This window comes from Mesocricetus auratus, unplaced genomic scaffold, assembly GCF_017639785.1.
Source record: "Mesocricetus auratus isolate SY011 unplaced genomic scaffold, BCM_Maur_2.0 Super-Scaffold_15014, whole genome shotgun sequence".
Taxonomy (NCBI): domain Eukaryota; kingdom Metazoa; phylum Chordata; class Mammalia; order Rodentia; family Cricetidae; genus Mesocricetus; species Mesocricetus auratus.
Window position 1 is genome coordinate 37555436 of NW_024429186.1, and position 15849 is coordinate 37571284.

Below are 15849 nucleotides of genomic sequence, written 5' to 3' on the forward strand. Positions count from 1 at the left end.
CCACAAAATAAACAAAGACTTTAAGTATTTCCCTCTGATAATAGTATGGAGAACATCCTATAAAGAAAAGCCTCTAAAAGATACTTTATGCGCATATGTCATCAATGCCAAACATCATCTGTTTAATTGAAACAACAACAACAAAAAAAAACAGTTTTAGATAAACTACATCAGAGACCCCTTTGAAAAGAAGACCAAATACACTGTGGGACTGAGGACACAACTCTGTCTGGGGAATGTTTGCCTAGCCAGGATTTGGTCACCAGAACCATAAGCTGGGTGATGCAACACCCCTGCGACCCCAAAACTCAAGAAGTGGAGGCAAGGTGAAGAGATGAAAAGAGAAAAAAAGAATGAGGCGTGTTCAAGAACGCTGCTCTACCACACAGAGTCTTGGGAATATAGTTTCTCAGCAAAAAGCTCTCTGTTCACTCATACAACATAAAGGCATAATTAGCTGACTGACCAGACACAGCTCAAGACCTAGTATTATAATGCAAAGAAGTGCAAGCAGTCTGCAAATTGGAATCACCATTCCCAAAGGACTCAGCACTACCATGGTAAAGAGAGATTTCTTATTTCAAAGCATGATATAGTTCTGAACAAGATTTTCTTCAGATGTGGGTCTGTGCTTTTCAACCTGAATTTAACTGATAACTAGTACAAATCACTGCACAAACATGGTACACCAATCTAATAAGATAAAAATTTACAGATTATCAACCTTGACCATAAAAGTACAAAAGCAAGTAATGACAAAGAGCTGCGGAATAGCTAAGCATGACGTTAGCTTTCTAAATTGTTCTTAATGTACTTACCATCGCCTCCCCAAAACATGATGCATCTTTAAATACCTATAATTAAAGTAGAGCCTTAAACTTTAGTCAAATGTACAGCAACTATTATTTCTGAAAGTTGTCACACAGTGCCTTTTAATGTTAGTTAAACTCATATTCATAAAAGCACAATTTCTATCATGGATATCTTGACCTACAATTTAATAATGGGTCAAAGGCTAGAATGGTTGAGGGGAAAAATAACTTTCTAAACATCCTACTTATTGGCTGGCCTGAGGTTTTACAAAATAGGTACTTCTAAGCATAAACCTTAAACCAATACATGCCAAACTGGTAATAGAGAAACCATATTATGCAAAAGACTTTTTTAAATACAATGTGTACATCGTTAAAAATCCATCAGCACCATTATTACTGCATATACAACATTCCAAAGAATGAATGCAACGCATTTAGTCAGGTTCTGCTGACAGACACTTCCATTCCTTACAAGTTTATAGTCATAAAACTGCAAAAGCATCCTCACTCACTACAAAGGAAAACTACGTTCCAGAGAGGTCCATTTTTACAGCCTCCGGTAAACTGTGCCAAGCAGTTCCTCAGAAGGACCGGTGAGAGGTTCCACACTCTCTAGCAATCTCCACTTCTCACACCACAACTGACATTGATATTATCACTTTCTCCAGTCCTCGACATCTATAGGATATGCCTCTCCCTTTCACTTGTTACTCTAGTTGGAGTTCTTGTCCCCTCATCTCTGGGTTATTGTAGTAAACTTTGGTCCTCCAATGTTGGACTCTCCACCTATCCTCGGGAGCAGGAGCACTCAAACTCTTTAGCTCCAATGTCTATGTCCCTCAAACTCACTGAGGATTCCAAAGAGCTTTCGGTGTCTGTATCTACCAATATATGTTTAAGCTAAAATTAAAGTTAAAATACATCATGTTGCAGGCAATGTGTTTTGAACAGGACCCCCAAGAATTCTGGAAATTATAACAGGAACTGACAATCAGGACTGCATTGAATCAAAGGGCTCCTGCACAGAAAAAGAAACAACAGAGTGAAGAAACAGCCTATGCAAAGTAAGAAAATCTTGGCCACCTATTCATCTCAAGAGATTAAGACCCACAAAAGATTAATTTAAAAAAAAAACTCAGGAATGAGAATTTAGACAGCAGGGAAATGCAAATCAAAACTTATAGTGAAATTCCATCTCATCCCACTAGTTTTGAATGCTCGGCCTAGCTTAGGCTCATTTCTGGCTAGATCTTTTAAATTAACCTGTTTCTCTTGATCTACGTTTGCCTTGGGGCTTTTTGCCTTTCTGTGGGGCTTACTTTCACTGCTGCTTGAGTCTGGCTGGCAGCTGCCTGGCTGCTGGCCCCAGATGTGTACTTGCTCTCTCTCTCTCTCTCTCTCTCTCTCTCTCTCTCTCTCTCTCTCTCTCTCTCTCTCTCTCTCTCTGTCTGTCTGTCTCTGTCTGTCTCTCTGTCTGTCTCTCTCTCTGTCTCTCTCTCTCCCTCTCTCTCACCCTCTTCCTCTCTCTCTCTCTCTCTCTCTCTCTCTCTCTCTCTCATTCTCTCCTCCTCCTCCTTTCTTGAGCCTAGATTTCTCCTTCTATTTATTCCTCTGCCTGCCAATCCCTCCTGTCCCTCTTCTGCCTATCTATGGCCATTCAGCTTTCCATCAGACCAATCAGGTGCCTTAGGCAGGCAAAGTGAAACAGCAACACATCTTTTCATGATTAGACAAATACAACATATACAAATGTAACAAATCTTTGCCTAATTAAAGTAACATTCCACAACAGCTATCATCAAGAAAACAAACGAGCTGGGCGGTGGTGGCTCACGCCTTTAGTCCCAGCACTCAGGAGGCAGAGGCAGGTGGATCTCTGTGAGTTCGATGCCAGGCTGGACCAAGAGCCTCCAAAACAATACAGAAAAACCCTGTCTCGTAAAAACTAAAAAAAAAAAAAAGAAAAGAAAAGAAAAGAAAAAAAAAAAAAGAAAACAAACGAACAGCCAGGTGGTGATGTATACCTTTAATCACAGCACTTGGAGGCAGAGGCAGGCAGATCTCCAAGCTTGAGGCCAGCCTGGCCCAGGACAGTCAGGGCTACACAGAGAATACCTGTCTTGAAAAACTAAATTAAAAAGGAAAAAAGATAGAAGAACAACAGAGATTGGTACAAGATTAATGTTGGTGTTTGGCTCAGTTTTCTGTTATTTATTCAGTCTGGGTCCTCAGCATGGAAAGGTACCATCCACATATACTCAGTCTAGAAACTTTCACAGACATGCCCAGTGATCTGTCTCCTACATGAGTCTATAGTCTGCCAACAGTCATTATTAATCATAGAGCAAGTTATTTTAATACAAAATGACTTTGGTGCTGTATGCTCTAAAAATGCGAAGTTATAAAGGGAAATATTTGAGCTACATTTTTCTAAGAATTTTTAGGTCCCAGAAGGTGTGAGTTTCTAAACAGCTACTAGGGTTTGAATGTGTCTCCAAAGGGTTATGATGTTGGACACCGGGTCTTCACACAGCACATTGTGGTAGATCAAGACAGCCTTCAGCAGTTGCTGAAGTCATGCTTTTGGAATTCCCAGTCTCCTCAACCACAAGCTGAAAAAAAAAATCTTTATTTGTTATAAATTACTTAACCCATGGCATTCAGTTATAGGAACAGAGAGGGTATTAAGACAAAAGATTTTATCATCTTCTGGAATGATAATATTTCAAAATGTCTTTAAAACAATGTTGGTATAGTTAAAAAAAAAAACAAATATACTTTGAAGAATCTGCAGTATACAGACTAATATCAGCCAACTCCAGAGTGAAAAGCTCTACAAATGCTGATTGGAAATCCTGCCCAAAGGTCACTCACACAAGCACAGAGATAAACACTGGTTCAGGCTAATTAGCAATCACAGAGTACTCTATAAACATAACTGCTAAATATTTATTTTTAAATAACCACACCAAAATATTACTAGATGGCATCTTACTCTTAGTAAAAAGAGAACCTCATTACAATCCTCAAAAATGGCACTAGGACCAACTACTTTTGATCATTCATAACTATTAGAAGTTGTTTTTTAAAGAATTATTATAGTAGTCACATAATACTTCAAAACTCTGAATAAAATGCATTAAGTACATTCTCTAAGTTTAGAAAATTATAACCCATCAATCAAATAAATAAAACTAAAAATAATCCATGCTAATCTACTACTATACATAAAAGATAACTGAGGCAGAGAATCTTTTTAAAGAAAAGAAATTGCTCCAAGAATAGTGGTTCATGACTCTAATCCTAGAACTCAAGAGGTAGGCACAAAAAGACTGTCACAAACCTGAAGACAATCTAACCTACATAGTGAATTCCAGGCCAGCCAGGGCCTTAAAAAAAGGAAAGGAGGGAGGAAGGAAAGAAGGAAGGAAGGCAGACAGGCAGACAGGCTAGAGAGATGGTACAACAGTTAAGAGCACTTGTTGCTCTTCCAAGAGACCTGAGTTCAGTTCCCAGAACCACATGGGGCAACTCACAATCCCTATGACCTCAGCTCCAAGGATCTAACACTCTCTTCTGGTCTTCACAGGTACCTGCACACACAAGTGATGGGCATAAATCAACAAAGAAATGCTCACATACACATAATATTCTTACTCACTAGAACAACTATATATAAACATATCTTCTTGTAAAATTAAATATGAAGTAATTTATAAACTGTAAAAACCAAAAATAAATTTAGTAATCCAGCAACATAATAAATTATTATTCATCTATCAATATTACTAATAATATTAGGCATTATGATAGAGGACCTTAATCCCTGCCTACATTAATAGGACAACAAATATCAGAAAAGAGAAACTGATCATACATAAAGCAGCATCATACGGCCAGTTCTAACACAGTTGCCACTGAAACACTTATCTTTTGACATAAAATTCTGGGTCTCTTCTACCACATCATGTTGTTGCTATGAAATCCTTAACCATCAAAATGTGGTTGCCAAAACTGGAAGAGGAATGTGGAAAGAGAGTTATACTGTTGAACAAAGATCTGTTACTTCCAAAACCACCAAACAGTACATCCCATGTTACCAGACATCCCTGTAGACTAAGCTAAAGATCATACAGGGTAACAAAGGCAAATAATTATAATAGGGTCTAAGAATGAACTAAATTTGGTGGCTTTAAACTAGAAGCATTAAAAAAAGCTTCATACTAAATAATTTCTTTAGAGCAATATACTTTTGGCTGGAGAGATAACTCAGTCCATATTCATCCCAGCTTAATCAACAAGTCTCAGGCCAGTGAAAGAACCTGTCTCAAAAAATAAGGTGGGTGGTTCCTGAGGAACAACTCTTACACACACACACCACACACAACCCACACTCATGCACAAACATACACACGTATGTTCACACTGGTGCACGAACTGTCTCTGTCTCTGTCTCTGTCTCTGTCTCTCTCTCTCTCTCTCTGACTCACACACACACATGCAATATATATTTTTATCCCTATACTACAGATATCACTTATCCAGTTCAGGTCATAACTATCCCTTCCTCACATATACAGCATATATATGTACAGGAAAAAGTCTTTAAGTCATGATGATTACAAAAATTATTTTATGTGTTAAGTCCCTAGGAGCTTTAAGTTAAATTCTTAAGTAGACCATTTTATTGGCTACATCCGACAAACCACAGAAGTGAAACTTCTTCTGCCCACCCACAGCATACACTGGATTTTTATGAAGCCTCGAAACAGGATGGTGGGAGGCCATCTAGATCTCAGGTATTCTCTAAGAGAGGTGCAAAGTCAAAACATTCAGAAATTATTTTAAGGCAACACACTTATCACAAGGTTTAAGTTAGTATAAACATTTGCCAGAATACCAAAACCCAATATAACATTTCCCAATAGACAGTGAAGCAACATTAAAAGAATCAAAATGAAAACAAGGAAATGTGAAATTGATACGATTATCTGTTTCACTATAAAAGAAAAGCAAAGAGGAGGGGACAGGATGTACTCAGTGGTAAGATACTAGTTAGTATATACAATATCCTGGCTTCAACTCCCCCCACCAAAAATAAATAAGTTAAAGATCAGGAAATGGCTTGACAGGCAAGAACTGTTGTTGTGCAACATGGTGCCCTGATTTAAAATCCCTAGAACCCACATAAAAGTAGGGTGGGGTCGCACACTTTCCAGTAACCCCACTTCATAGTCAGAGGGGACAAGAGAATTGCTGGAGCTTGCTGGCCAGCCAACAATTACAACTACAGGGTTAGTTAGAGACTGTCTCAAGGGAGTAAGGTAGGGAGTAATAAAATTAGATATTCCATATCCTCCTCTGACCTCTGTGCACACACATAGCACCACATGAATGTATACGCTGAGCTCTCACATAGACATACGAAAATTTTAATAACAGAAGACAAAGGGGAGTAAATACATTGTTCAAATGAGAGCTATGTAACTTTTAATATGCTCTATTTTAAAGTGTCTAAGTTGTACTTGAAGAGAAACTTTTTTTTATGTGCACTGGTGTTTTGCCTGCACGTACATCTGTGTGAGGATGCCAGATTTCCTGGAACTAGAATTATAGACAGCTGTGAGTTGTCATGTGGCTGCTGGGAATTGAACCTAGGTCCTCTGAAAGAGCAACCAGTGTTCCTAACCACTGAATTATATCTCCAGCCCAGGAAGAAAAACTTTTGAACCACAACTACTATGTATTATCATGAAACCATTTCCATAGTTATTACACTTAATACATTCATTAGTTCCAAAATTTCTCTCCACTATTTGCTGTGTAGGTGACAAAAACACAAGATTGACTCTTAACCAACTTTCAAGCATTCAAGACAATGATATTAACTCAGACAGTGTATTATGTACACAGCTCCAGGAATAACTAATCTCTAACATCTGGAAGTTTGCACCTTTGACCAATATTTCCTTGTCTTCCAGTCCCTCCAGTTCTGGAAATCACCTTTCTGTTTCTAAGAATCTGACTATTTTATATTCCACATGTAAATGGGATCACACAGTATGTGTTCAATGCTTGCCTTACTTAATTTAGCATAGCATCTTCCACATTCACCCATGCTATCATTAACTGTAGGATTTCTTTTTTTCCTTTGTTTATTTAAATTAGAGACAGTCTTATTTTATATATCAATCCCAGTTCCCTCTCCCTCCCATTCTCCCATGCCCCCCCATCGACCCTCATCCCATCCATCTTCTGCTCCAGACAGCCTTCCGTGGGGGATCATCAAAGTCTGTCACATCATTTGGTGCAGGGCCTAGGCTGCCCCATGTGTCTAGGCTGAAAGAGTACCCCTCTATGGGGAATGGGCTCCCAATGTCCATTCATACACTAGGTATAAATGCTGTTTCATTACCAGGGGCCCCATAGACTGTCCAGGCCTCCTAACAGACACCCACGTGCTGGGGGCCTGGTTCTATCCTATGCTGGTTTCAAGCTGTCAGTCTGGGGTCCATGAGCTCCCCCTTGTTCAGGTCAGCTGTTTCTGTGGGTTACCCTCAGCATGGTCTTGACCCCTTTGTTCATCACTCCTCCCGCTCTGCAACTGGATTCCAGGAGTTCGGCTCAGTGCTTAGCTGTGGGTCTCTGCTTCTGTTTCCATAGCTACTGGATGAAGGCTCTAGATGGCATATAAGGTAGCCATCAATCTCATTATAGGGGAAAGGCATTTGAGATAGCCTCTTCCCTATTGCTTGGATTCTTAGTTGGGGTCATCCTAGTATATCTCTTGACATTTTCCTATCATGGCTCCCTCTATTAAGGTATCTCTTTTCTTGCTCTCCTCTATTCTTCCTCAGATTCAATCTTCCTGATCCCTCATGTCTTTCTCCCCCCCCTCCTCTTCTCCCCTTCTCTTTCTCCTAACTCCGAAGGATTTCTTTTTAAGGTTGAATAATATTCCATCATGTGTCTATACCAAATTTTCTTTATCTGTTCACGTATGAATGAACACTGAGACTGCTTCCATGGCTCAGCTTTGGGGAATGTTGCTACAATGAATATGGGAGTACAGATATCACTCTTAGATCCCGATATTGCGGAAATAGGCCTTAAACTCAGTCTTCCTGCTTTCAGCATGTACCGCCACACTGTACTATGTACATCCTTTGATGAACATCTACTCAGGTCCTTGGGCCAGTTTTTAATCAGCTTGCTTTTTGTTGTTGTCCAGGCTTTGCTATTGAGGTGTAGGATTTCTTTATATATTGCGGATATTAGCTCTTTGTCAGATACATGATTTCCAAATACTTCCCCATCCCATAGTTTGCTGGGCAGAAGTTTTTAAGTTTGATATAGTCCCATTTGACTTTGCTTTGTTGCCTGTTTTAGGTGTGAGGCATTCTGGTAGCACTCTATAGACCATAGATGCTGAATTTTTACTGTACAGCATTTTATATAAAATTGTAATGACATCTCACAGGACTTTGAGCAGCTTAGGGATAGAGGAACAGAGCGTTCCAATCATCAGTCAACCTCGATATTCAGCTGTAAAAAAAAAATAAAGGGTATGGAAACACCAAACTCTAGCTTACACATGATTTTGCACACTTTAGAAACAATACCATGCTACTAAAGAGTGCTGTCCTTGACAGATTTTGATGATCCCCCATGGAGGGCCTCACTATCCTTGGAAAACGGGTGAGGGGTGGGTTGGAGAGGTTGGTGGGGGGCATGGGAGGATGGGAGGGAGAGGGAATGGGGGAATTGATATGTAAAATAAGATTGCAACTACATTAAAAATTATTAATAAAAAAGAGTGATGTTCTTTCAAATAGCATAAGCATTAAATAAGCATTTAATTAAATACGCATTTCAGAAATTGAGTAATTAAAAGTATAAAATATTCTACAATTATGTATTGGATACCTACTTAATATGAGACACTTTTCAAGAAAGGTAGCTATGGCGAGTACACAGCCTGTTTTCAGGGACTCAGATACAAACATACTAAAAGTTAAATGATACTGTAAGGCAAATAAATCATTTAAGTTCCAAAGAGAAGTTCACAATGTTTGTACCATAATGGAAAGTAGCGCAGAGGTAGACCACCAGTCTAGAAGCATAGAAAAAGGCAAGACAGGAGGGATATGCTGGAGCCAGAAGGAAGGATGTTCCTGAGTGCCTTATTGGGAATGCAATCCATCAACAAATACTCTGACCTAGATACGAAGGATCTACCTGACAACAAGACACGTAAGTTCTCTGTCCTTATAGTGTTTGTAGTTATACAGGACACTATAATTATACACAATACCACACAGTGCTTCTGAGCAGAGGATGTGGTCAGAGATATATTTGGAGAAAGTTACATTGCACTGATCTGTATCATACCATTATCTATGCAGTAAACTCAGAAGCAAACCAATTAGATACTGAACCTATGCTACAAGTGGTAAATGACATTACCGATTATTCAAAGTCACCTCACTTCACTGTACCCCTGTTCTCACTGGAAAACTAAAGGTTGTCACTCAGCCTCGGGCTTAAGATCTTCAACTGGAAAACGTACAGCCCATAGGGGACTGGGTAGTAAGTGTAGGGCAACACTAGGACTGCAACTTACTTTCATTTCTAACCTCTTCTCAGCAAAGTAACTTTACAATTACAGGTGTGTTCATCAGTTTAACAAGTGCCTACCTCCAAAACAGCACTCTCTTTCTAAATTAGGGAGAGACAGTATGGGTCAGGGTTAGACATGACAAAAGGTTTAACAGGAAACTGAAGGTCTACACTTTTCCATTATTTTCTCTGTGTAATCCGTAGCCCCAGTGACAAAAATGGAGGTACCACGCTTCTTACACATCAGTTAGAAACAGACATAGAGCAGTAGACAAACTCATTCTATTCTCCATTACACCACAGACAGCTATTTGTCTCTGCAGGTGACTTATTTCTAGAAGCCTTAAGGTCAAAGACTATGTTTTCTTTGTCTTCATGACCTCACTGTGCCTAGCATAGAGCTTTGAACACAATTACTAAGAGTGGAATTAACAAGGGAAAAAGGAAAGAAGCATAAGATCCAAAGAAGAAGTCATGGGGTACAAGAGACTTCAAACCTCTATCAACAAAACAGAGGAAGGAGGACAATGGGGAAGTACAGTATATTTGTTCTTGTCATTTTAACACTGTACAAATATTAAGATAGAAGATATATACAAAGCATCTGGAATGAGGCAATTCCTAAAATTGATAATTAACAGCTGCCTTTCACAACTGCATCAAGTATTGGGTGAAGAACATTGCATACATCTCATTTAATCCCCACACCATTACAAGATATTATGCCCACTTTCAAACAGGAAAACTTAGAGTCAGAGCCAGGTTACACACTTATTCAAGGTCTTAATATCAGCAAGAGTGGGCTACCACTCAAACTAACATCTAAATCCAAAGCTGTTTTGTATACTGTAGAGATGTGTCTCTGCATAAGGCACCTTCTGAATGATTCAATAAAGAGCTGAATGGCCAATTGACAGGCAGGAGAGAATAGGCGGGACTTCTAGTGAGAGAGAGAAATGTGGGAGGAAGAGAAGCAGAGAGATACCAGTGAAACTCTAAAGACGTCGGACATAACTAACAGTACAGAAAGGTAACCGAGTCACGTGGCAGAATGTAGATTAATAGAGACAGGTTAATTTAAGTTGTAAGAGCCAGCTGGGGGAAAGCCTAAGGTAAAGACCAATCTTTAATAATTAATAACTCTCCATGTCATTATTTGTGAGCTGGTAGCCCAAAGAAAAGTCAAGCACAAAAAGCCAATGCTACACTCTACCAGGACCTAGGGAAGTAGGACTGAGGAGGTGGAAGTAACCAGACACTAAATTAATTATGGAGATGGAGCCAGGAGGATTTGCTGAAAGGTAAAAAAGAGTGTTAAATAATGAGGTATCAGATAATATCTATAGAACCAGATGGTCAAAGGGAGGAGAGCCAGTACCTCAAATGTGCTTCCCATTCTCCAGACACAACCAGAACGGTTTTTATGAGTCTGCAGGCCAACTAAGGCAAAGAAAACCACCCATTTTGCCTCCTTTTAAAAAACTGTCCATTTTGCAATAATTTTAGATTTACCATAAAGTTGCAAAGAGAATACAGAGTTCTTGTCTCCCAGCTCCTCCTACAATCTTACTAAGTACATCACAGAACATCATCAAAACTAAAGAATTATGCTTGCTGGAACACAATTAGCTAAATCTTGCCAGTTTTAAGCAGTTACCATTAAAACTATCATAGCATCACTTTGGATCCCAGCAATACACAAAATTAGAAACTGTCAATATGCAATAATAAAAACAGTTTTAAAAACTAAGCTCAGAACAGATGTTACAGCTATAAGGCTGCCTCTCTCTCCTCGTCCTTTCCTTCCCCTTCCCTCAGTTACGACTTTGGAGAGACACAGCAAAGAGAAGTATGACAACGCACAGGGAAACCAGGTAGAAGCTCCCAGTGTCCTCTCCTAGTGGAGCTGCAAAGATGTGCTTAACTGGATCAGCAGTAACGCGGGGCAAATGTACAAAGAAGTTTTAATCAGAAACGCGGGGCAAATGTACAAAGAAGTTTTAATCAGAAAAGCTGACTCAATACTTTGTGTCCAGCATTTTTATTAGGGGTCAGTCAGGAGGTATGTAGCACCATTTAAATGACTTCAGCTAATGAGACTCCAGTCCCCAGAGCAAAATCAATGCTTACCACAAGCCACATTGTTTGCATAAACTGTGATCAACTGGTACCTGTGGCCTCAACCCTCACACATACAAAAACACTTACTAGGTAGAGTATTCCCAGGCTTGGAACTCATCTCCCAGGACCCAGACAAGGACCAGGCCTATAGGGAGACTTTTTCTGGAAATGAGCAGGAGTTAAGCAACTGGAGCCAGCAGAGTTAACTATTTCCTCACTGATTCATCCCACCGCTGCAGGCTGTGCACCCTTCAGACACACCAATGCTACCTTGCCAATCTCCTACTCATTAACCTGTACGCTGCTTCTAGTTTCTGACTTTAGTTAACAATAAAAACAAAGTTTCCCACATGAGAAAGAGCTACACAAAAGAAAGTGAAGATTTCTAGGATCTCATTAGCTGATGAAGTATAAAGCCTTACTACCCAGTGAGTCTAAGGCCCCTGGATGGCAAGTGTAGCTGAAATAACACGGCCTCCAGTGTGAGCAAACAGAAGGCCCCACCGAGCCTCCTCACCTCGGAGTCTGGGGTGTTTGCTCTCAGAGACTCATATGAATGGTCAGACTGAACCCAAAAGATCTGATTCCAGAAAAGTCACACAACAAAGTTATACAGTGTGAACTCCAACGTGGTTTAATACAGCGAGGATCTGTGATTTCTTCTAGTTCATAGAGCAATTTCATGAGACTCTCCTGAAAAGTAAGCTCTGAACATTCATGAAAAGACTAAGGGCACATAAATCTATGTCACAACTCAGAAACACAATGAGATTTTGTTTTGTGGGGGGAGGTATAGTTTGAGACAGGGTTTCTCTTTAGCTTTGGAGCCTGTCCTGAAACTTACTCTGTATACCAGGCTGGCCTTGAACTTATGAAGATCTGCCTCTCTCTGTGCTACCACTACCCAGTGAGAATTTTGTAATTAACAATTAATTATTTTAATGAGTTGCCCAATAATTTAATATTTTAGTATTTATTCATGTCAATGATAAGTTATGATCTTGAAGATTAAACCTACCTTACATGATGAGACAGCTGAAGGTAAAATACAACGTTGGGTCAAATTAATTTGAGGGAAAATAAAAATCTATGCCTTTTTCAAATAATAAAATATTTAATCATATTATATTTTCTTCACTTAAAACAGAAACAGTTTCTTCTTGGTGATAATCCTAAATCTTGATGCCTTTAAATTGGAAAATGAGAAGTATAGATATTTTCATTCATTTCTCTAAAGTTTTAATGATAAAAATGGATGTTACTATTTCAAAAGCAACCTTGATAAGCAATAAATCAGAGCTATGCATATCCCCAAAAGCACATAACAAGAGCACAGAGGGCAACCACAGGAAAAATGGCTACGGCCATGTCCTAGAATAATCTGAATTTTAACAACTACAGGTGAAGAAAAAAAGCTACTCCTACTTTCAGTATCATCTGTAAAACAGAAAGGGTGGGCTCCTATGAACTTTCTAACAACTACTTTTCATAAGAATGTCCTATTATGGGCACTGAACCCCACCGAGGGACCTGGAGCAGAACGAAACAGCCAGCTCCATTGGCCACCATTCCAGGCTTGCCCCTCCACCCTCCAGTAGAGAGAGCCTTCATCCAGTGACTGATAGAAGCAGAGGCAGACACCCACAGCTAAATACTGGACTGAACTCAAGGAACCCAGTTGCAGAGAGGGAGGAGTGATGAGCAAAGGGGTCAAGACCGGGCTGGAGAAACCCACAGAAACAGCTGACCTGAACAAGAGGGAGCTCACGGACTACAGACTGATGACTGAGAGGTTAGAATGGGACTGATCCAGACCCCCTGGGCGTGGCTATCAGTGAGGAGGCCTTGGCAATCTATGAGGCCTTGGGTAGTAGATCAGTATTTATCCTTGGTATACAAATGGACTTTGGGAGCCTATCCAACATGGAAGGATGCTCTCTCAGTCTGGGTACAAGGGGGAGGGTCTAGGCCCTGCCAGGGATGATATGACAGACTTTGGAGATCACCCCATGGAGGGCCTCAACCTCCCTGGGGGATGGGGGGGTTGGTAGGGAGCAGGGGAGGAGGTGAGGGAAAGGGAGCTGGGATTGACATGTGAAGCAAGCTTGTTTCTAATTTAAATTTTAAAAAGTGGAAAAAGAAAAAAGAAGAATATCCTATTATCTTAATTTACACAATTCACTATGTGACATAACTGCTTTGTACACAGTAAATAGAAGTAGCACCAAACAGGCAGTAAACCACCATCATCACTGACTTTAGAAGGCAACATCTAAATTCTTTTCTTATATTATTTCCATGGAGCATTTCATCTGTAAACAGTTTCAGAATCTACAACTTTTTCCACTACCGTCATGAACATGCTTTAAAGACAAGAGTTCCCCATAGCAGCATGCCTCCAAGCTCCCCAAAGTTTCAGAGAGAAAAATCCCACCAGACTCCTGCAACTGTGCTTCTCAAACCACAGTCTTCATGTATTCAAGTCTATAAAATTCACTCCTGAGAATGTTTAATTGTATAACTCAAATTCTCCATAACATAATAATATGTGTGTTTCCAGTAAAGTGGTGTCACTTAGAACCTCTTTGATGGTCAATGAGTAATGTAGACAAGAGCCATAACAGAACTAAAATATAAACACATTCATGTCCACATGAGGACCAAATGTGTCACCCTTCCCAAACAAAAGGTTTACTAGTAGCTCAAAAAACTGAGTCATCACATTAACTACATGGCTGTTAAAATCAAAAGAAGCTATAACATAGGTTAATACATGCGTATTATAAACATATAAACCTATCAAGTTATCATCTATAACATTAACTTAGCATAATTATTTATACAGCATTATAGTGATTACAAATGCAGCACATCTGATGATTTATTTCCTAAGTATCATTTGTTATGAATTAGTATTAATATTTCAGCATATTTCTATGGTAATAACACTGTAGTCAACAATAGGGGTTCAAGAAAATATCTGCAACAGTAGGGTGCATGGCTTGAGTAAGAGGAAACAGCTATTTACCCAACATCTGCTGTTGCTCTCAAAGGGGAACGGATGCCAACAGGGAAGCAGATAAAGGTTCTTGACCTTATACATGAAAAGCAGGCTGCAGAATCCCTTCACATTTGAGTCTCCGAGTTTCTCGACTCAAAAGCTGACAACACCATAGCCACACTACAAGTACTCCAAGCAAAAGAGGCTGCCCAGAAAGCAGTGGACAAAGGGGTCCTAAATGACTAAATTTGATCAGAGACCTAAATAAATAAATAAATAAATAAGCAAAAAAAACCCTCATGCTTTGTAGAAGAAAATTATCTAAATATTAAAATTTTTAATATTATGAAAAAAATGCAGAAATACACAATAAATTTGAAAAGGAAAGGAAACTTTGAAACTTATGTATTGAGCAAATGCCCAGTATAGCAAGCAATGCTAGTCCTGGATTAATTGATTTAAAAAATGGTAAAATATCAAAACAAATTAATGTTTTATAGACCATAAAAATAATTTTCAGCAAAGTACAAAAATGTCAAGCATCCCTGTCTTTGAGCTTGTATTCTTTAATGTGGAATAGCTTAAGCTGTCCATTCTGTGTTATATAGCAGAACTGGTAACTGAGCACAGAAACACAATTTGAATTATAAAATTCTTGCTCTAATAAAAATTCCTTAAACGGTGAAAAGAAAGAAGTCAGTGTCTTGAAGTAATACAAGAAACAATTAGATTCTAGGTTTCCTACCTTTTTTTTTGTCAAGAATCTCATTGTATATATAGCCTTGTCTGGCCTGGAATTCTATGTAGATGAGGCTGGTCTTGAACTCACAAGTAATCCTCCTGCCGCTGCCTCATAGGATTAAAGGGATGTACACCTCCTAACTCCATAAGATACTGGTTGTGCTTGGACCCAAAGTACTGGATCTAGGGAGAAAGATCTAGACTAAAGACTGACAAATCATGGCTAATACATCAGATCACAACCATGCTCATGTTCTTTCAGACACAGAGTACCTGGTATTTCAGAGAGCTCTGATAAAGGCAAAGAAAAGTAGAGTCCTTTTCCTCACTCAGAAAGATAAATTATCTTAGTAAATTACAAAGCATCAGCCTATAATTGCTATTTTTTAAAAAAACAAGTTTTAAATATTAAATTTTACACAGGCTTAGGTCAAGCAACATTAAATTAATAAAATAAGTGTGCAACTAATCTTGAATTTCTATTCAACTACAAATTTTTAAAAGAAAATACTTCTCAAGATAAAGTTTATAGTAGCTGATTTTCATCTCAAC

The 15849-nt window shown here is 39.0% G+C and overlaps 1 protein-coding gene across 5 annotated transcripts in view; it reads right to left on the reverse strand.

Annotated features, from left to right (window-relative positions):
* Positions 1-15849, reverse strand: part of Rad51b (RAD51 paralog B) — a 536305-nt gene that overhangs the window by 483227 nt on the left and 37229 nt on the right. The window contains exon 9 of one of the 5 annotated variants that reach the window (XM_040742836.1): positions 15018-15480. The exons of the other annotated variants lie outside the window; for them this stretch is intronic. Coding sequence (XP_040598770.1) covers positions 15382-15480 — 99 coding nt within the window. The 3' untranslated portion in view covers positions 15018-15381. Of the gene's footprint in view, positions 1-15017; positions 15481-15849 lie in introns of those variants that run through there. 5 annotated transcript variants of the gene reach the window in all.